The sequence below is a fragment of the Pogoniulus pusillus genome, chromosome 24, assembly GCF_015220805.1.
Source record: "Pogoniulus pusillus isolate bPogPus1 chromosome 24, bPogPus1.pri, whole genome shotgun sequence".
Classification (NCBI taxonomy): domain Eukaryota; kingdom Metazoa; phylum Chordata; class Aves; order Piciformes; family Lybiidae; genus Pogoniulus; species Pogoniulus pusillus.
In genome coordinates this window covers 3,627,598-3,649,582 of record NC_087287.1, presented here as the reverse complement: position 1 = coordinate 3,649,582, position 21,985 = coordinate 3,627,598, and the positions used below count along the sequence as shown (strand labels likewise).

General features: G+C 47.3%; 1 protein-coding gene across 1 annotated transcript; it reads right to left on the bottom strand.

Annotated features, from left to right (window-relative positions):
* Nucleotides 1-334: 334 nt before the first annotated feature.
* BBOX1 (gamma-butyrobetaine hydroxylase 1) lies at nucleotides 335-20,746 on the bottom strand. Its single transcript, XM_064163935.1, has 8 exons — nucleotides 20,663-20,746; nucleotides 18,614-19,044; nucleotides 16,512-16,626; nucleotides 13,025-13,223; nucleotides 6,723-6,828; nucleotides 4,445-4,641; nucleotides 3,623-3,789; nucleotides 335-1,646 (listed from the first exon to the last, which is right to left on the bottom strand). Exons 2-8 carry the CDS (start codon nucleotides 18,995-18,997, stop codon nucleotides 1,486-1,488), a joined length of 1,329 nt encoding a protein of 442 aa, XP_064020005.1. The 5' UTR covers nucleotides 18,998-19,044; nucleotides 20,663-20,746; the 3' UTR covers nucleotides 335-1,485.
* Between the last annotated feature and the right edge of the window lie 1,239 nt (nucleotides 20,747-21,985).

Below are 21,985 nucleotides of genomic sequence, written 5' to 3'. Positions count from 1 at the left end.
GATGCTAGGGTGATTTCCTACAAGGGATGTATCTGGTTCCCTGGCCCTGACAATTGCCTTGTCTAGACTGTAATGTCTGTTATGAGCAGCTGCCCTTTGGTTTCCTTTTTAGTTTTGGTGTGAGTTAGATTTTTGTTTGGTTGAGGACTTTAGTGTGCCTTTCTTAAAGGGAATTTTTGTGCTCTTCCTGTGTCTCAGTCTTTACCATCTCCCTGAGCCAAACCTGAATGGACCCAGGTCTAATGAATCATATTCACAAATGGGTTGCAGCTAACACTACTGACTTCAATATCTGGGTGTGTGTAATGGAGAGGGTAATAATGAATGCAAGGTGGGAGTTAAAAAAAAAGAGAAAAGGATTATTTATTAATTTTGATATTTAGGAGTCTCACCTCCCCCAGACTTGGTTCTCTGCATGGCTATGGAAAGGCTTACATAAAGGAATAACTGGATCTAGAACAAATCACTAGCAATAATGCAAACACTAACTCGATTGAACTGAAAAGAGAAGGTTCCTGTGGTCAGTTTTACCACTTGCCCACTAGAAGGACTCAGGAACTCCTATTTGCTTATGGTAGAAGACAATTAGTGAATTACAAGAGGCTTTAGGTATTTACTCACAAAGCATTAGTCTGGTGATTCTCAGGGACTAGCTACAGCTTCAGACAGTACTTGCAGAGGGTTCTGTTGGTGTCTTGTCAGCTGCTGAGCTTTCTGACTCTTCCCAGGCTTCACAGGATGCTGGAGAAAGGAGGCAGATGATCTCTGACCTTATTCTGGCTCCTCTGGATGATGTCTGTGTCCCCTCCAGGGCTCCTTGTCTTGGCAGGTATAGGCAGGATGTCTTCTAGTGTGCAGTCTTAGTCGTGCTGGCTACACAGGCCTATTGCGTGAAAGTATTTGGTGCCTACTCCTGGTAAACTCAAGGCAGGAAGTTTCTAGGCAGTCCATGCCCAAAGCATCAGGGTTTCTTACTCTTCAGCAGAGTTGTCTTATAGCTTAGCAAAGCATGATGCTGTCAAGCATGGCAGGATGCAGTGAGGCAAAACGCTGCCAGAAGCAGAGAGCGATGGCAGCAGCAAGCAAGCACGAATACAAGAGCAGAGCACAATATGTTACCTGCTCACCTCCTTTATCAATACAGCCTGAGCCTAATGGGCTTGAGGAGGGCAGATTTAGACTGGAGATTAGGAAGACATTCTTTACAGTGAGGGTGGGGAGACACTGGCACAGGTGGCCCAGGGAGGTTGTGGATGCCTCCTTCCTGGAGATGTTCAAGGCCAGGCTGGAAGAGACTGTGAGCGACCTGATCTAGTGGGAGGTGTCCACGGCAGGGGGTTTAGAACTGGATGATCCTTAAGGTCCCTTCCAACCTAAGCCATTCTGTGAATCTATGAAGCTGTATTAGTTTCTGAACACACACTAAGCAGCTGTTGGTTGTGAGGTTAGACACTGTGGGCTTTGTTCACTCGAGTTGAAGGAAGCTCAGTCCCTGCCGAGGACCCTCCTCCTGAGGAGCCGGAGCCGCGACATGACCACGTCCCAGTCGGCGTAGGCGCCCTCCAGGTGCCGAGTCAGCTCTGCCCCCGGCGGGTAGCTCTGCCGCCCGTGCAGCACGCGCCAGTTGTCCATCGTCACCACGTCTCCTGCCAACAGAGCGCGGCCGCTCAGCGCTTGGCCGCTCAGCGCGTGGCCGCTCAGCGCTTGGCCGCTCAGCGCTTGGCCGCTCACGGCTCCCCCCAGCAGCTGGAGGCAGGGTCCCACCACCACCCAGCAAGCACTTCAAGCAGCGTGGCGGGAGACAGCAGCGACCCAGCCACTTGAATTTAGGGATGGATGGTTGGAATGGAAAGTGAGATACTTGGGTTTACCACTTGGGATGTTCCTACTAGAGATTGATCTTTCGAGGGCCCTTCCAGCCCCTGACATTCTGTGATTCTGTGATTCTCAATCAGAGGCAGTAGGTCCCTTTTGACCTCTGCAGCTTTTCTTGTATCACTAGAGTTTAGTGGCAGAGGGGTAGGGGAGTCCATGCTGAGAAGAACAGGCCCTGAGGGGAAAGGTGACTGCAGCAGGAAGGGTAAAGCTGGTAGAAGCCAGAAGGATGATTTTCATTTGATCAGTCTGGTACTATTTGTACTACACACATCCTGCACTACTAGATCTGTTCAGAGATGTTCATGAGAACAAAACCAAGCCAGTGAAGGGCAGGAGATCACACAGTTAAGGCCAGCCTGCCATTCTATTTTAAACCTCTTCTGTGCCACCATTATGATTAATCTCTAATTAAATAACAGTTTAGTCTGTCTCTCCTTCTCCCTTCCCCTCTACCACCATTTTGGTGCCTTAACTGCTGGGCTGGATGGTATGAATGGGAAGTGAGATCCTTTGGTTTACCATTTGTGATGTGATTTCATGCATTATTTTGTTGCATGTTCCTAAGAGAGATTCATTTCCTCACAGACATTTCAAAGACATCACGAAGCAGGCAGAGACACTAATGAATTTACTTCTGTAACATCTCTTGAGAGACAAGGAACTATTCATAGCTGGAGAATGAAGAGAGATTAAGGCCAAAGCAGCTAAATATATGCACAGACTGGCATTCCAAGAGTGGAGGGCATTTCTGCTGCTTGATCAAAAGACAGCCCTGCACAACTCCAGATGAAGTTAACAGCACTTGGTGCCTCTGCAAAGCTGCCTCCAGATGTCTTGCATGGGCCACCCAGAACAAGCAGCACGGCAGCAGTAGCCTGTGGTAATTCATCCAGCATTGTGCTGGCATTTGGTGTCTGAGCAGACAATAACTCAACTCCCCACAGCACTGCTCAGCCTCCCTCGGTGTTACCCACATTATGCATCTCTGTCATCCTCTAGCTGTTCTGTGACTCCTGCAGCCAGCACAAAGCAAAGTGTCAGAAAGAAAGTTGTGTCGTTTGGCTTAGTGTCTGCACTCTGCATCAGATGGATGAGAGCAGAAAGGCTGTGACTGAGTATCACCTAGTGAAAAGACACCGAGCTAGGATGGCACAGCTATTTATACACGATAGGATGGAGGGCAATGGCTTGAAATGAGAGGAGATTTAGATTGGCTGTTGGCAGCAAGTTCTTTACCATGAGGCTGAAGGAACGCTGCAACAGGTTGCCGAGGGAGGTAGTTGAGTCCCCTGTGCCTGCAGCTATTCAAGGTCAGGCTTGACAAGTCTCTGAGCAACCTGATCTAGTGGAGGATGCCCCTGCTGACTGCAAAGGGGTCGGACTAGATGACCTTTGGAGGTCCCTTCCAACCCAAACCATTCCAGGATTCTAATGATATTTTCCATCTGTGGTGCTATTGTTATGACAAGTTACAATTTCCTGTACGGTGGGGGAAGTTGATGTGGTTTAAAGATACACTGCACCAAGCAACAGCCTCTCTTCCTTCCCTGCCTTCTAAGAAAAAAAATCCTTAGTGTAACAATGGCAAAAGAAATCCATGAGAAAAAAGTAAGGATGCAGTAGGAAATGAAACAGGTGATAGAAGGATTGACATTTCCTCTCAGTACCAGTGCTCACCACACTCAAGTGCTATGACTGTTAGGAAAGCCTGAAAAATCATTGTGAGGAGAAGCAACTTACTGACCTGGTTTCAGCTTGTAAGTAAACTTGTGCTCTGTGCTGTTTAATAAATCATTAAATTCCTTCAGGGCTGCATAAAAGGGCCTCACTTTTTCAGCTGGGATGTCAAACACTGTGTCTCTTGTTGCATTATTATAATTGATGCGAACTGCTTGGCCTCTGGCATCCACACTATGAAACAGAGAAGGAAAGGAATGTCTTGTGTTGTTAACTGAAGCCTTTTGAGATGGTTAAACAACAACCTTAAAACTCTGCTGCTGGAATTTCAGTAGGTTTCTACAGTGAAGTCCAGACTGCTGTTGGGTTGGCTTTCGATAACTTAACCTAAGTAGCAAAAGGGATAATCAGGAGGAAGTGTAGACAGTTCCATGTGCTCAAAAAAAGTTCTATGCTCCTCAGTGATAGAATCATAAACTTCTTAAATTCGGGAGAGGTTATCAACATTTACATTTGATCTTTTGTAATGGTATATAGTTCTTAATCCAGTGCTTCAGACAATGACCTCTCACTGGCACACTGCGGATGTACATCAGCTGAGCTGCTGGTGCTCTGTGTCTGCACCCAGGAGTTTGCTCTAATTCCCACCACTTCTCACTAGCCTGTGGCAAAAACCAAATAAGGAAAACTATGCCGCGGTGGGACAAAGCACAGAACAAGCCAGACACTGGAAAGTAAAAACTAAACCAGTCCCCAAACCCTCACCAAACTACAGACCAAGTCAAACCAGCGCTTCCCCACAAGGTGGCAGGAGCAGACCTCCTCCCACCAACACGAAACCCATCCTGCAACAGGGATTTGCTTTGCCGACGTCGCGGACGCTACTTACTCTATAATCCTTTGTTTACATTGCACGGCAAACTCACAGAAGTCGACTCCAACATCTGTATAGTCTACAGCGGTAGAGGACAGGATCTGATAGGCCTGAGGATTTTGCTCCTTCAGCTTGCTGCATACGTGAAACCCATCTACAACTTCACTTTCCCCTCCTGCAGCTGTTTGCTTTATACAGTGGAGAAACTGAACCTGGAATGAATTTACAGCTCATTAGGAAAAGGATTAGCTTGCATATTTAATACTTCATCACTATCAGGTCCTTCATATCTGTGGTTCTGGTTTTTTTGTTTTTCTCAGTGAAAGGCTGAGTTCCCAATCCTGCAGCTTCACAGCACCCTGCCACCACTGTCACAAAGGCAGAAAATCAAAGTAGCATGTTCACACTTCCATCCCATTTGAGACATCTTCAAATGCTTCCAATATGCAAGCCAAATGCAAAGCACTGCTCTTGCTTCTTAGCTGCTCTTTGCAGCATCAAACAATTTCAAATGCATTGCAGTCTTATCTCAACAAGGAGGACTGGCTTTCTCTTGCAGAAACAAAGCCTGCTGTGAATTCTCTGCCCGCAGAGGAGGAAAGGTGGCAGTAACAGAGAGCAGCAGACCTAGCGAGCCTATGGACACACTGGGTCTGTGGAACACTGGGACAGGATGCCCAAGGAGGTAGTTGAGGCCCCATCCCTGGAGATATTCAATGCCAGGCTTGACAAGGCTCTGAGCAACCTGATCTAGTGGAGAATGTCCCTTGCTGACTGCAAAGGGGTTGGGTGGACTTAGATGACCTTTGGAGGTCCCTTCCTACCCATACCATTCTATGATTCTACTAATGAAGAATTCCATTTTATTAATGAAGAATTCCATTCTATTACAGAATTCCATTCTATTAATGAAGATTTCCATTCTATCAATGAAGAATTCCATTCTATTAAAGAAGAATTCCATTCTATTAATGAAGATTTCCATTCTATCAATGAAGAATTCCATTCTATTAAAGAAGAATTCCATTCTATTAATGAAGAATTCCATTCTATTACAGAAGATTTCCATTCTATCAATGAAGAATCCCATTCTATTAAAGAATTCCATTCTATTAATGAAGAATTCCATTCTATCAATGAAGAATTCCATTCTATTACAGAAGATTTCCATTCTATCAATGAAGATTTCCATTCTATTAAAGAAGAATTCCATTCTATTAATGAAGAATTCCATTCTATTAATGAAGAATTCCATTCTATTACAGAAGATTTCCATTCTATCAATGAAGAATTCCATTCTATTAAAGAAGAATTCCATTCTATCAATGAAGAATCCCATTCTGTTAAAGAAGAATTCCATTTTATCAATGAAGAATTCCATTCTTACTCTGCATTGACAAACAGTATGTAAAAATGATTTGAAAAGGTGCTGTCAGTGTGAAATATTTGGTACTTCCTTGTGGAGAAACCACACTGGCTTTTTGTTTAATGACAGCAACCACAGACATATGAAGTACTTCACAACAGTAGAAGTGAAGGTTTTTTAAACCAAAAACTGTTCCAGGGTGACATTTGTTAGGTAGCTGCCATGACTTTCCAGTTCCTTGGTGAACTACCTGGACTAGACTTTGATAGGATAGGGACTAGGTGAAAACACAGTTTCTGTGCATGTTGTCCAGCTTTACAGAATACCCTTTTTGCTTCTATGAGGAAAGATTAAAAAGGTGTCTTACTTCAACCAGTTCACAGAAAACAGAATATAACATCTCAATCCTGTTTCTTCCAACATGTTCCCCTCCTGAGGTGAGCAGATGACCCCCTACAATGTCACTACAGCATTTAGGCACCTGGCTTTTTGAATGTAGCAAAAGCAGTACCAAAGGCACATGCCCTAATGGCTTTGTTTTTTACACCTGGTCATATTCTCCATAATTTACAATCATGGGATTATAATGAGCTTGTTATGCAGAACATACATAGAATCAACCAGGTTGGAAGAGACCTCCAAGATGATCCAGTCCAACCTAGCACCCAGCCCTAGCCAGTCAACTAGACCATGGCACTAAGTGCCTCAGGCAGGCTTTTCCTGAAGACCTCCAGGGACGGTGCCTACATCATCACCTATCCAGTGCATTCCCATGTGGTTTTAGGGTTTTATATGCACATTAATACATTGTTGGGGCTTTTTTTACATTGCTCTTTTAAGACAAAATGTGGAGCCCCTGAACACTAACTGCAGGAACACTTCCCTTTCCTCTCTGGTGCTGTGCTAAGGTCAGTAGATTCACCTTACCCCGGGTGGATGCTGCAGAGCAGGGTAATCAGTGTGAAAACACAGCTTCCCAGTTGTATAAGCCACATTGTTAGCATCTGCTTTGTCTTGCACTTGCCAAGTTGGTCTTTATAATGAAAGGGAAAAGAGAAAACATGTTAAAACAGCCAGCCAGCATGCCAGACAGTACATACTGAAACTGTGAAATCACAGTAGGAAACAGTCATCCTGTCTTTGGCAAACCCAGAGAACAGTTTAGCAGTGTCCCCCAACCCCAGCAAGCAGGAGTTGTTTCAGCAGTCAGAGAGTCAAGCTAGAAATTTAAACATCCCAAGAGACCTCTGCCCCCAGTGCAGTATCCTTAGCAGGGGAAACCTTCCTCTAACTTGAAGTCTTGCTGCTAGAGGAAAATGTCTTCATGAAAGACTTTGTAGCTTCATAAAGAGAACACATTGGGTTGGAAGGGATCTTTAAAGGTCATCTAGTCCAGCCCCCGTGCAGTCAGGGATACCCCCAACAAGATTCGGTTGCTCAGAGCCACATCAGACCTCACCTTGACTATCTCCAGGACTGACACCTCCATCACCTCCCTGGGCAACCTGTTCCAGTGCTCTCCCAACCCTGACAGAACTTCTTCATAATGACCAAGCCCTCCCTTACACTGCTGCTCTGAGAACTAACCCCATTAATTGTTTCACAAGCTTTCTATCCTGAAATTTGGCAAAATTCAGCAGCAAAGTTCACTTGGAACTGCAGGAGGAAAAAAAACAACCTTAGCTGCATGAGAAAGACATGAATGAATACATCACTTGGCAGCAGAGTCAAATTCTGCTTCAAGTGAACAGAGCATGCAGGAGAACTCGAGACCAAGCAGCACACGTTTTCTTTGGTCAGAGTTCACATGACTGAAGACAGTCCCCAGTAGATGCACAGTGCAGACTCAGACATTAGTCTGGAGAAGTCTCAGTCACCAGATGCAAGCTGTTTAATCACAGGAGTAAAAGTGATTTAAAACTAAGTATGAAACTCATTTTACCCTTGTGAAATCCTACTGAGCAAACACCTCGTGTCTGAGATGATACGTGGCTAGCCTTACGTCTTAATCAGAGCTGGGACAGAAAAGAACATGCAACCCCACATGATTTATACACAGCAGATAAACACTTGTGTTCTGTAAGTGGTATTCACTGCACAAATATGCTAACTGCTAGGACTACACTTCTGAAATTGCCAGGGGGAAACCCCCCCCTTGAACATTTGCAAATGTGCCTGCAAGAAATGGTTTTTATTATTTGCTGTGGCACATATTCCTCAGCATATGACTTCAGTATTCAAGTATGATAATCTCAACCACACTTCCTTAGTTCCCATTTCACAGCCCCCCAAAATAGCCTCCTCTCTCATCCTTGTCATTGGTGTGGAAGGCAGCTAGCTTCACTGTGTCTGTAATTTCAGTGGCTCAGGTGTCACTTGACAGTTCCAAACCAATGGAGCACATTTGCACTGTCTCATTTAGAAGCAATATGCTGGGCTGGTACTTTGTAAGATCCTTCTCAGGTTTTGCTGAAGTGGTCTGTGGTGTTGTGCTCCTATGCTGGGCAAGGGGAGCTGGTTCCCAGGAGCTGTCCTTCCACACAAGGAGCTCAAGCTGCTGACTCCAAGTCAGGGATGTTCATCGTGAGCTGAGTGTTGAATGTGAAAAAAAATCATCCTTACTATGTCCATGTCTCACCCGGGCTGAATTATCAGCTCAGTCATGCACAAGAAGGAAGAGAAGATGTGGGGAATGTCAGAAGACTCCTGGCCTTTAAGGAGAGCAAAGGGAGGTGGAATGGTTTGTGGTTTAGTAATCAGGGTCAGATTTCAAGATCAGCTGCTCAGGCTGGTTGACAGAGGAGGAAATTTGGCACCAGGCAGCTGTAAGTGGTAACGTGGGTTCTGCCTCCCCAGGCAGAAAAGCAGCCTGCCTGCCACATCCTCTGTCTGACAAACCCACTGCACTAAGAACCAAAGCTACACTTGAATCATTTGGTCTTGCACTTCATTTAAAAATCTAAGTCTCATTCATAAGAGATTTGGGAGCTTCTTTTCCAGTTGAAGCCCTCTGGGAGGTGCAGATGGTTTGGCTGTTGGAGGGAAGGAGCACAAGGTCTAGGGCATCAGAAGCTGCAGAAACGACTTGGGGGGTGACTGGAGACCTTGTTAATGGAGCTGTGCCACCATAATGTAAAGACAAAGGTTAATTTGAAAGAGTGCAAATCCTTGCTGTTGTTATGTGGCTGACACTGAGAAGGCTTCCACTTTTTTACAGCAATGACATTTTAGGTAGCAGGCACCACACAGACACCTAGGCAAAAAAAAAGCCCTTTGTTTTCCCACGTGTCAGGGCAATATTCATTGCTGTTACATTTCAGTTTAAAATTCATGGCCCTGTTGAGGTAATGTTTTATTTGGCAAGCTTGCCAAGTCCAATTTTATCCTTTGAGTTCTAGTATTTGGTAGGCTTTGCATTTGGCTGCTAGTGAAACAGCATGGGAATTACCCCAAGTTATTATTTTATTACAGTTGTAAAAGCCACCTCAGAATTAGATGCCAGTAAGAAATTAACTCCTGCTTTAGAGTTGAGGGGCTGCAAAATGCTGCTCTAAGTCTGTCCTTAAGACTGAGAACTCAGTGGAATAGAATCATAGAATCAACCAGGTTGGAAGAGAGCTCCAAGCTCAGCCAGCCCAACCTAGCACCCAGCCCTGCCCAACCAACCAGACCATGGCACTAAGTGCCCCAGCCAGGCTTGGCTTCAACACCTCCAGCCACGGCCACTCCACCACCTCCCTGGGCAGCCCATTCCAATGCCAATCACTCTCTCTGCCAGGAACTTCCTCCTAATATCCAGCCTAGACCTGCCCTGGCACAACTTGAGACTCTGTCCCCTTGTTCTGTTGCTGGGTGCCTGGCAGAAGAGACCAACCCCACCTGGCTACAGCCTCCCTTCAGGGAGCTACAGACAGCAGTGAGCTCTGCCCTGCACCCTGCACCTCCTCTTCTGCAGGCTGCACACCCCCAGCTCCCTCAGCCTCTCCTCACAAGGTTTGTATTCTGGGCCCCTCCCCAGCCTTACTGCCCTTCTCTGGACACCTTCCAGCACCTCAACATCTCTCTTCAATTCAGGAGCCCACAACTGTACACAGCACTCAAGGTGTGGCCTGAGCAGTGTCGAGTACAGGGGCACAAGAACCTCCCTTGTCCTACTGGCCACACTGCTCCTGAGCCAGCCCAGGATGCCATTGGCTCTCTTGGCCACCTGGGCACACTGCTGCCTCATCATCAGCCTCCTATCCACCAGTACCCTCAGGTCCCTTTCCTCCTGGCTGCTCTCAGCCACTCTGGCCCCAGCCTGCAGTGCTGCTTGGGGTTGTTGTGGCCAAAGTGTAGAACCCTGCACTTGGCCTTGTTCAGTCTCATCCCATTGGCCTCTGCCCACCCATCCAACCCTTCTAGGTCCCTCTGCAGGGCTCTCCTACCCTCCAACAGATCAATACCTGCACCTAGCTTGGTGTCATCTGCAAACTCACTGCTGCTGGACCCAATCCCCTCGTCCAGATCATCAATAAAGATGTTGAACAGGACTGGGCCCAGCACTGGAGTTTCTGTTGTTGCAAGAAAAATGTAAGAGCAACGAGACCAAGCACTGCAATAACTACAGCTGCAAATGAAACAGGTTAAAGCAGGAGAAATGATACTAGAGGGAAAGATCTCGTTTCTCTCCTGTACTATTTTTAGGCTGGGTTCCAGTTGTACAAAGTAAAGAAATAAGATTTTTTTCCCTTATGAAATGCCTCTCTCTTCAATATCACACAATCAGCCAAAAGCAGACATCATGTGATGAATTACATAGTTAACAAACACTGGGTTACTCAGCTGCTTGAATACAGCTCCCTAACTCTTTTCTGCTGTTCAGCATGGTACTGCTACTTCATACACAGCTGTACTAAAAGTTTGAAACTAGTTCTCTGACTTGATTTTTAAAACACACTTCATGGGTAGTTTCTTTAACCACTACGGGTAACAACACAAAGTTGATGCATGATCTTCCTTGCATCTTTTTTTTAGTTCACAAGGGAGAAAAATATGGCCTCAAGAGCCTCTACACAGGAAGGATGTGGAGCTGATGGAGTGAATCCAGAGGAAGGCCAGAAAGATGATCAGGGGTTTGGAACACCTCTGCTACAATGACAGGCTGAGGTAGCTGGAGTTGCTCAGCCTGGAGAAGAGAAGGCTCAAGGGAGACCTTAGAGCAACTAAGGGGGCTAAAAGAAGGCTGGAAAGGGACTGTTTTCAAAGGCCTGCAGTGAAAGAACAAGGGGGAATGGTCTGAGATTAGAGAAGACTTAGATTGGATGTGAGCAACAAGTTCTGCACCATGAGGATGCTGGAACACCACAACAGGTTGCTCAGGGAGGTAGTTGAGGCTCCATGCTCAAGGTCAGGCTCAACAAGGTTCTGAGTAGTCTGATCTAGTGCAGGATGTCCTTGCTGACTGCAGGGTTGGACTAGATGACCTTTGGAGGTCCCTGCAAACACAAACCATTCTATGATTTAAAAAGAAACCCAAAACAAACCAAACCAGTCACCACTAACAACAACACTATGGGGAAACAGTAGCTACATGTTGCTGAAGATCTCAGGCTGTAGCATGTGTGCCTCTAGATGTGCTCATGTGCCTAGGGAGAAAAGAGACTTGCTGTGCAGCAAAGTGGAGAGCAACTCTACTGAGTATGGGGAAGCTGTAGTATTTTGCAACCCAACTGTCCATGCATAGCCTTGGACTTTAATGAAACTCCTGTTAAACAGAGATAAAAGAAAATGCACCAAGAAGTCAGAGCTCAGCAGCACTGTGCCAGTTTTGCCTGCAAACCATCCACACAAAATATTTGCTTCTGTAAAATGTTTCCCACAGACTCCATTCATTGCCAAAAGAACCTGAAGGTGGGGGCAGAAAAGTATTCATTTAATGGCTCAAGCTTTGGGTCAAGGTTCCTCTGTTTAGGTAAGAAATTCATCTTGCACACCTCCTTGGCAGGATCATTGTGCTGTGCAGCTCTGGCAGCTCAGCCCTGTATTACTGCAAGTGTTAGGTTAGAATGGGCACACTCTTGCTGCACAGCCTTCACAAAGGCATCTTTGCAGTGCATCGAGGAGACTGCCAAGCAGCATCTGACCCCTGAACTGCAGAACTGAAACCCAAGATGAAAGCCCCAAATCAATTCATTGAGCCTGGCTCTGAACTCCAGAGCAGGCTGCCTTTGTGTGTGCAGCTACTTTCTCTTTGGAAGTTGGCAACTTAGTTTGAAGAAGAAGGTGTGCTCAACAGTTCTGGTTCCCTCCCCAGAACGCTTGGCTCTGCACTACGCACAGTGTGTTGTGTCCATCCCACCCCTTTATAGCTGTGCCTGACCTGTAGCACTGGACCAAGCACTCTTGTTTTCAGAGCTGCACTGTGGTCTGTGCAAAGCCTTTTTCTCTCTCTCAGCAGCTAATGTTACTGCTGCTCTCCTTTGCATAGCCTGCTGTGACAGGAAAGCAATCTTCTCAGGCTGGGCTCCATTAAGAGGAGTGTGGCCAGCAGGGCAACAGAAGGCATTCTGCACCTTTGCTCTCCTCTGCTGAGACTCCACCTTCAATACTGCATCCAGAGGTGTTTGGGCAAGTCCAGAGAAAGGCCACAAAGATGATCCAAGGGCTGGAGTACCTCTGCTATGCGGATAGGCTGAAGGATCTGGGGGTGCTCAGCCTGGAGAAGTGCTCAGAAGGACTTCAGAGCTGCCTTCCAGTACCTGAAGAGATCCTACAGGAAGGCTGGAGAGGGACTTTTCATAAGGCTGTCTACAGAGAGGATAAGGAGTCATAGTTTTAAGCTGAGCAAGAACAGGTTTAGACTGGATCTCAGGAAGAACTTCAGTATGAGGGTGGTGAGACACTGGAATAGGCTGCCCAGGGAGGTTGTGGATGCCTTCTCCCTGGAGGTGCTCAAGGCCAGGCTGGATGAGGCCTTGGAGTAGCCAAGTCTAGCTGACAGGCATCCCTGACCATGCTGGAGAGGTTAGAGTAGATGATTTCTAAGGTCCCTTCCAACCTAAGCCATTCCATGACTCTCATACAGAATAACAGTGGACACCACATTTTCTAACATGCAGAGAAAAAAACCCCACATTTATCTTGTTTTAATAAATTAACCTATAAAGTAAGTCAAACAAACTGAAGTGGAGGGCATTAGAAGTGATCATGCAGTCAGCAAAGCAAGTACCTTAAAAAGCCAAACTCACCCATAAAAAGTGAGACGCAGGAAGCCAATCCTGTGGCCAAGTTTAAGCAGCTCTCCCTCCCTAGCAGCAGCTCCTGTCAGCAGCACGATTCCCACTTTCTTGAGGGTGCACAGCCACTTGTAGGCACTTTCATCATTGTACAGGACTTCTTCAAATGGCATTTTGGGAAGCTGCAGGTCTGAGCCCCAGTACTGGTGCTCTGAAAGGGAAAGAATAGACAACAACAAGCACTTAGGTGGTTTAGCATCAGAGCTCAGGACACTGTCCCAGCACAAATAACTGGTGGCCACTTGTTTCAGTTTCCTTTGCCCATGGCCATGAACCACATTTCATCCTCAAGCACAGACACAGGAGCTCTCCACCACTGAAGCCACTTCCCACCTCTCTACAGAAGCATTCCATTTTTGATTTGGGTAAACTCTGGCCATTTGGGCTGAGGTCTGCAATGGCACCATCTGCTGAAAATAACTTTGAGAGAGCTTCAATGCAACAAAAACAGATCAAGAGCCCAGAGCAGTGTAGCCAAGCCACAGTTTCTACATTGGTGTAGCAGAGAACTTTTCAAGCTTATATTATTTCAAATGTCAGTTTGGGAACTAAGTTGCTCATGTGTTAGGAAAGTACCTTTGCCATTCCTGTGAAACTCATCAGCTTCCAGCTCTGGAAAAATATCACTTTACAGATGCTCCACAGACATTTTTTAAATGGAACTGTCCAAATATCTCTTTCACAGTGAATAAGCTCCAGTGCTTGGGTGAGGGACAGGGCAGTTTGAAAAAATTCCATCAAAATGTCTAATTGCTCTAATTTTGGTGACTGAGACAATGTCACAAATACCCTTTGGTGAATCCCTTCCCTCTCTAAGCTTGTTGAGATGCAAGTCCACAAGGAGACTTGCTAACACTTTCCTACAGCTTCACCACTGGAAGTGCCTCCACTGCCGCAGAAGGTATCTGTGATGCAGTCAGCTGGGCAGAAAGACAAGAAGGAAAGGTGAGCTGAGCAGTTCCTATGCTCTCATTAGACTCTCTGTGCTGAGCCCCAGAGGAGCAAAGATGTGAACTGAAGGGTGGGAGCAGCTGTCAGAGAAGAACAAGAGATGCATTACCTGGGAAAAAACTCAGGGGAACTGAAGTGGGGACTAGGTGGCAGAAACAAGGGCTGTTTCCTCTTTCCAGATACAGGCAGCAAGTGGAAAATGCAAAGTGCTGATGAAAAAAGCAAAGCCAGACACTACATAGTTACTACAGTTCTCAACTGCTGCAAAGTCTGCGAATTTCCAGCCACTAGAGTTCCTCTCCCCTTTGGCTAAGGCCAGGCAGAGACTGTCCAAGAAACACACTGCACCTACCCAAACATAAGCTCTCCACATAGACCACCTTTTATGCTCTGTGTTTCAAAGGAGCTGCAGCATGACTGACAAGCTGCTGAAGTTCACAACGTGTTCACAGCATGAAAAAAGCACAATCCTTGAGGAGAGATAATCATCTCACCTCATTAAATTCCCTTTGGAGACTGCTCTGTGGCCTGCTGCTCACCGCTTTGGTGCGTTCAACTCAGCCTTTCACAGGCTTGAAAGATGGGGGCAGGGAGGGGAAGAAATAAAGGAACGTTTTCTTTTTCTCTGTTAAAAGCTATGACATTAAAATAGCTTTGGGTATGCTGTGGGAACTGCCAAGGATAGCCTCTGAAAGACAAACTTCAGAGTGGTGCAGGTAACCAGCCATGTGAGAACTAAAGGAACGTCTGAAGCTTCAACTTTTCCATCCTCATCCTTCTTGCTGCCTTGCTACTAAGTATTTTCCTCATCTTCCTCATATAAACCAAGGAGTAAAAGAATATCAGGATTTCAACACAGCAATATTTTCCCCACGTTGGGAAGTAATTATAAAACCAAAGAATGCCTTCTGTTGGAAGGGACCTTTGAGATCATCTACTCCAACCTCCCTGCCATGGGCAGGGACACCTCTCAGTTTGACTTGGCTGCTGAAGGCCTCATCCAACCTGGCCTCAAACACCCCCAGGGAGCATCAGAGTTTGCACAAAAGGGCCTCTGCTGAGTTCCTGCAGGCTGTGTGCATGCATCAACAAACACTTGGAATTATCCAGCACTTACTATACAGGTTGGAAAAATTCAAAAGAGCAAACTCTTAGTAAAGAAATACTTCTAACTTCTTCCTCTTAAAATTATTATCTCTCAAGACCCAGTAGAAATAATGACTAATGCCTTGATTGGTCTAATTGATTGGATAGGGCTGAGTGATAGGTTGGACTGGATGATCTTAGAGGTCTCTTCCAACCTGGTTGATTCTATGACTTTATGAACTCTTGTACCAGGTTAGAGTGGTTCCCACTCCTGGCAGAATAAACTCACTACTACATGGATTTTTTTTGAAAGTCAGGAAAAATGAAATTGTGTTTTCTTAGAGTTTAAAGTAAATATAAGAGTATAAGGAGAATAAACTACTAGAGAAATATAGCAGCCTTAAGGAAGATGGGGAAGGGGTCAAGTGGTGGCGAAGCAGCAAAAGCAGCAGCAGCCAAAACAGTGGCGGTGGAAGACAGCAGCAGGTGCAGCAGAAGCAGCAAAAAATGGAAGGTTTAAGCTGTGCTTCCAGACATAAAGCTCTTGATGCTCCAATGAAATGACACTAACTTATCCATTGCTGTCATTATATGGCCTACCCCTAGAATGTTCACCTCTCCACTCAGAGCTTCCACTTCTGAGTTTGTCTGTTCCGAATTTTTTTTGTGTCTGAGCTAGAAATCAGCTCAAACAGCCGCAACTCTGAACACAGATCTATAACAGCAGGCCTCACAGCAACACTGTCAAGAGCAGCAGCAGAAATCCTCCAAGTTTTCACATGCTTCACACTCCCAAACTCAAAAGCTGCCCCAGAAATGATGATGTGCATCATGATGAACTCGGTGGGGTTGTAGTTACCGACTCAGAAGGGTGAGCGATCTGTGCTGGATAAGTGCTGCATTGCCAGCTGCACAAAATGCTTCATGACCAAAAGACAGCTCATGAACCACTGCAGTAAGCAGGGGAGACAGAGCAAACACAATGTGAACTTCAGCACTAGACACGGCTGTGCTGCACAGTTATTCTTTAACAGAAGGCCATGGTAAGGGGAGATGTTTTGATTCCAGTTCCAAATGGTATTTCTAAACAGCACATACACATTTGTACTGTCACATAGACAATCCCCAAGGCTCATTTTGCCACCTATTAGCCCTTTCTGGAGAGAAAAGGCTTTTAAGAAAGTAAACACAACCCAACTATTCCCAGCTCCAGAGGTTAGAAGAGGGAAAAGGTAACCGCGAGCTCCTGTTGCGCATATGCAGCCTGGCACCGAGCACCAGGAGCAGCTGCCACTGCTTCAGATGGGTAACCTGGTCCTCACGCAGGGACTTTGAGCCAGGATTATAGGTGACAGACACTTTCATCTGAAACAAGCATGACAGGTGTTGTTTTAACTCCTACCTGGTAAAAACAAATCTTCTCTCATTTCTGCTCTGGCTTTTTCAGAGAAGCAACGTTTCCTCAACCACTCAGCTTCATAGTCACTGGAGTGCTCATCAGGCCAGGTGATAGAGACCTTCCAACATAAACCAAAGGGCAACGTTAGAACAAAGCCCACACATCAACTAAACCAGCCAAAAAAACACTCTTTAGTCATTCCAAAAACTGGAATATTTAGAGCAGTAATATCAAATTTTGGGGTGGGATGCTAAATTTTGGGGTGAGATAGAAAATGGAGATGATAAATTTTGGGGTAGGATGCTAAAGTCTGGGGTGAGATAGAAAATGGAGATAAGGATAAATTTTGGGGTAGGAGGCTAAATTTTGGGGTGAGATATAAAATGGAGATAAGGATAAATTTTGGGGTAGGATGCTAAATTTTGGGGTGAGATATAAAATGGAGATAAGGATAAATTTTGGGGTAGGATGCTAAATTTTGGGGTGAGATATAAAATGGAGATGATAAATTTTGGGGTGGGATGCTAAAGTTTGGGGTGAGATATAAAATGGAGATAAGGATAAATTTTGGGGTGGGATGCTAAATTTTGGGGTGAGATATAAAATGGAGATAAGGATAAATTTTGGGGTGGGATGCTAAAGTTTGGGGTGAGATATAAAATGGAGATGATGATAAATTTTGGGGTAAGATATAAAATGGAGATAGAATGCTAAATTTCAGGGTAGGATGTTAAATTTTGGGGTAAGATATAAAATGGAGATAGAATGCTAAATTTTGGGGTGGGATGCTAAGTTGGAGTAAGATCTAAAATGGAGATAAGATGCTAAATGTTGGGGTGAGATATAAAATGGAGATAAGATGATCAATTTTGGAGTGGGATGCTAAATTTTGGGGTAAGATGTTAAATTGGGGTAAGATATAAAATGGAGATAAGATGCTAAATTTCGGGGTGGGATGCTAAATTTTGGGGTGAGATATAAAATGGAGATAAGATGATAAATTTTGGGGTAAGATGCTAAGTTGGGATAAGATCTAAAATGGAGATAAGATGCTAAATTTTGGGGTGAGATATAAAATGGAGATAAGATGTAAACTGAAGTAGGATGCTAAATTTTGGGGTGAGATATCAAATGGAGGTAGGATGCTGAATTTTTGGGTAAGATATAAAATGCAGGCAAGCTGTAAATTGAGGTGAGATGCTAAATTTGGGGTGAGATGCTAAATTCTGGGGCGAGATGCTTAAATTGATGTAAGATGTGTCCCTGCCCGTGGCAGGGGGGTTGGAACTAGATGATCCTTGTGGTCCCTTCCATCCCTGACTGATTCTATGCTAAATTCTATGCTATGCTAAATGCTTTCCCTGGAGCATGATGGTAAAAAGAGTGAAAATCCAACCTGAACTTCATCCAAATTCTGACCTTTTATAAAGGGTCATTTTCACACGAAGCCATGACCTAATTTGCTGGTTTGTGTGGCCTGCTTTCACTGTGAGAACTGTGCTTAATAGAAAGAGAAGAATCACAGAAGCTGGCACATGTCACTGGGGAGAGCACTTCGCCACAGCTCAGAAGAGAGCAAAAATATCTGACAGCTTGCTAAAAAGCAAAAGAAAGACAGGCAAAAATGAAGTGCCAGAAGGGTAATCTCTCTCCTAGTTTTGAAGTCTCCTCTCTTTCAAATGAATGCTAAGAAGGTGTTGGGTTTGTTTCTGTTTTTCAGTTCCTGAAAGAAAAAGAAAAACGGCAAAGGAACATTTGGTTTGGCTTGCCATGTACTGATGGAGCTGGGTGCAGCACACACCTCAGCTCAACTTCAAGGCTGCTCAGCAGGTAGTCGTGCCCACTTCACATCACTCCCAGCAATCACATGATGGTAAAGCACCAGCAGGTGTCCCTCCCATGGCAGAGAGGTTAGAATGAGACGATCTTTAAGGTTCCCTTCCAGCTAAAACCCTCTATGAATTGAAAGTGAGAAAATCTGAGCTCCCCAAAGAGCAGCCCCTCCTCAAAACTTTGTTGTTAGCATAACTGCCTCTATTTTACAGACTGACAAGCGCTGCTAGACAAGTTTCACCAGAGGGCAGATCAAAGTCTGCTCCAAATACCTTTTTCCTGTCTGCCAGAGTGACTTCCTTCACCACGATGTTCACGTCCAGGTCCTCGAAGAGCAGCCTGCGTGCCCCAGCCGAGCGCAGGAAGCAGCGGGGACACTGGCAGTTGTCCCTCAGCCAGACGCAGGGGTAGTGGCTCTCACTCCCGTCCTCCCACTCCACACGGACAAAGTGGCCCTTGTCCAGAGCTTCCACCTTCTGTATCAAGGCTTTCATACTGAGCAGCTGAGTGGTGTGGAACCCCAAAGCAGGGCTCTGCCAGCAGTGCTGAGTGCTCCGGGTAAGCAGGCTCCTGCCCTTCTGTGCCAGCAGCAGGCAGCACACCCTGCCTCCAGGGACTTTGGCCCTTGGCAGGACACTAGCCACTGCCCTCCACATTTTGGCTGCAGTGAAATCGTTGGAAGGAGAACACCTTCATGGAGTTCCTAAAACACCACATGAAGAACAGTTTATCACAGTCAGTACTGCAGAATCATAGAGTCAACCAGGTTGGAAGAGAGCTCCAAGCTCATCCAGACCAACCTAGCACCCAGCCCTATCCAGTCAACCAGAACACAGCACTAAGTGCCCCATGCAGGCTTTTCCTGACCATTTCAGGATGATTCTCCCCTCCTGGTACCTAGCTCAGCATACAAACAGGGGCAGGTGACCAGGGGGTGATTGCTGCATGGCCACTAGCTAGTGAGTGGTGAGCAGCTGCACTATGCATCACTTGTTCTTCGCAGGATCACAGGATCTCAGGGGGTGCAAGGGACCCAGAGAGTCCAACCCTTCTGCCAGAGCAGGACCACAGAGCCTAGCTCAGGTCACACAGGAACACATCCAGACAGGCCTGGAAAGGCTCCAGAGAAGGAGACTCCACAACCTCTCTGGGGAGCCTGTGCCAGAGCTCCATGACCCTCCAAATGAAGAAGTTCCCCCTTGTGTTGAGTTGGAACCTCCTGTGCTGCAACCTACATGCTCCTTGTCCTATCCCAGGCAGCAAGCAACAGGCTTATTTCTCTCTTTTTGTTATCTTCCTCTTCATTACAATTGCAATTACTATTACAATTTTATTTCAATTACTAAACTGTTCCTATCTCAAGCTATGAGCTGAACTTTTTTTTCCCTTCTCTGATTCTCTCCCCTATCCCACTGGGCAGGGGGGCTGGGGAGTGAGCAAGGTGCTGCATGGAGCTTAGTTGCTGGCTGGGGTTAAACCTCAACACCTTAAAGGCTATTCTGCTGCGTCAGAGGTTGGTCGATGTAATCAGATCCATGTAGGACGTAGCCAAATCTAACACGAAGCGATAAAACCACAGAGAACTACAGAAGTGCCTGAAAAGTTCTCCTTCTCTGGAGCCTTTCCAGCCCTGTCTGGATGTGTTCCTGTGTGCCCTGAGCTAGATGGTGTGGTCCTGCTCTGGCAGGGGGGCTGGACTCGATGATCTCTTTGGGTCCCTTCCGACCTCTGACATCCTGTGAGCCTGTGAGTTTGAACTGAGGATTCCTATTTGACAAACGCTGCCCGAGACAAAAACTAACTCGAACTGCAGGAAAGGGAGAATGCAGACTAGAGTGGCTTTGACTGCGAAGCTGAACTGTACCTGAGCCCAAGCGTGCCAAAAGGGCTCTGCAGGGAAGCCCCTGGCTGGTGTCATTACGCAGGACTACAGCAGAGCCAACCACAGCGGTACCATGCGGGACACCTCCGCACACTGGCACCCCGTCAGGGCTGCGCAGCACTGCGTAACGCAGAGCCAGCAGCACACCCCGCCCGCAGACTCGGTTCGGGAGGCGGGCTGCAGCCCCTCTCCGCCTCGCTCAGCGTCACCAAAGCAGCTCGCTTACACCGGCAGGCTCGGCAGCGGCAGCGGCCGCCAGCGCCACATGCCAGCCTGCTCTGCCCCGGGCGAAGCGCGCAGGACGCCTTGGCACGGGCGCTACGGCCGGCAGCGGCCGCACTAGCAGCTGCTCCCCCGGCCCAGCCCGGCTCAGCAGGGGCCTCGCCGCCGCCTTCTCTGCCCAGGACAGCCCGGCCCGGCCCGGCCCGGCCCCCCTTACCTGCCCTCCCGCCGCCGCGGCGCGGCCACCGCTGCCGCCCCCGCGGAAGGGCGCGGCCCAGCTGGGCTGCGCTCGCAGTGGCTGAGGGCGGCCCCGCGGCCAACGCCTGCTCGCTGCGGCCCGCCCCCGGGCACGCCGGGCTCGGCTCCGGGGCGGCTCTCGGACCGAAGGGAAGGTTTATTCCCTTGCGAAAAGCCCTGCCGAGAGCCAGGCTGGGTTAGTTGCTCCTTATCACCGCGCTACGACCTTCGCCCTGGCCGCGGATGGGTTTAACATTAGGTATAGGTTTGAAGAGGAAGGAAGGGATGGGAGAAGCCATCCCCACCTGTGGCTGCTTCTGCCCTTCTCAGCCACTTCAGGATCCCAGTTTTTGATGGGGAGAGAGATCAGACCAAGAACCCTCTCTGGACCACGGAGCAAAGCAAGGACCTAGGAGGAAAGATAAATGCAGAATATCCCACAGAATGTCCTTGCTTACAACAGAAACAGACCCAAAAAAGAGACAGAGAGAAAAGCACCACCAGCACCACACAGTAAACCTAATGCAAGTGTCGACAAACTCGCACTGAACTCAACAAGGCCAAGTGCAGGGTTCTGCACTTTGACCACAACAACCCCAAGCAGCACTACAGGCTGGGGCCAGAGTGGCTGAGAGCAGGCAGGCAGAGAGGGTGCTGGGGGTGCTGGCAGAGAGGAGCTGCAGAGGAGGCAGCAGTGCCCAGGTGGGCAGCAGAGCCAATGGCATCCTGGGCTGGCTCAGGAGCAGTGTGGGCAGCAGGACAAGGGAGGTTCTTGTGTCCCTGTGCTCAGCACTGCTCAGGCCACCCCTGGAGTGCTGTGTCCAGTTCTGGGCTCCTCCATTGCAGAGAGATGCTGAGGTGCTCGAAGGTGTCCACAGGAGGGCGCCAAAGCTGGGGAGGGGCCTGGAGCAGAGCCCTGTGAGGAGAGGCTGAGGGAGCTGGGGGTGTGCAGCCTGCAGCAGAGGAGGCTCAGGGCAGAGCTCATTGCTGCCTGCAGCTGCCTGCAGGGAGGCTGTAGCCAGGTGGGGTTGGGCTCTGCTGCCAGGCAGCCAGCAGCAGAAGAAGGGGACACAGCCTGAAGCTGTGCCAGGGCAGGTCTAGGCTGGATGTTAGGAGGGAGTTGTTGTCAGAGAGAGTGATTGGCATTGGAATGGGCTGCCCAGGGAGGTGGTGGAGTTGCTGTGCCTGGAGGTGTTCAAGAAAAGCTTGGATGAGACACTTAGTGCCATGGTCTGGTTGACTGGGTAGGGATGGGTGCTAGGTTGGACTGGATGATCTTGGAGTCAACCCGGTTGACTCTATG

Excerpts from the sequence above, each read along its gene's own strand:
- BBOX1 (XM_064163935.1), bottom strand. The coding sequence starts at position 18,997 with ATGTGGAGGGCAGTGGCTAGTGTCCTGCCAAGGGCCAAAGTCCCTGGA. Across the intron at positions 16,627-18,613 it reads CTCTGGCAGACAGGAAAAAG|GTCTCTATCACCTGGCCTGA; the intron begins GTATTTGGAGCA and ends TTATGTTGGAAG. Across the intron at positions 13,224-16,511 it reads AGAAGATTTGTTTTTACCAG|AGCACCAGTACTGGGGCTCA; the intron begins GTAGGAGTTAAA and ends TTTCCCTTTCAG.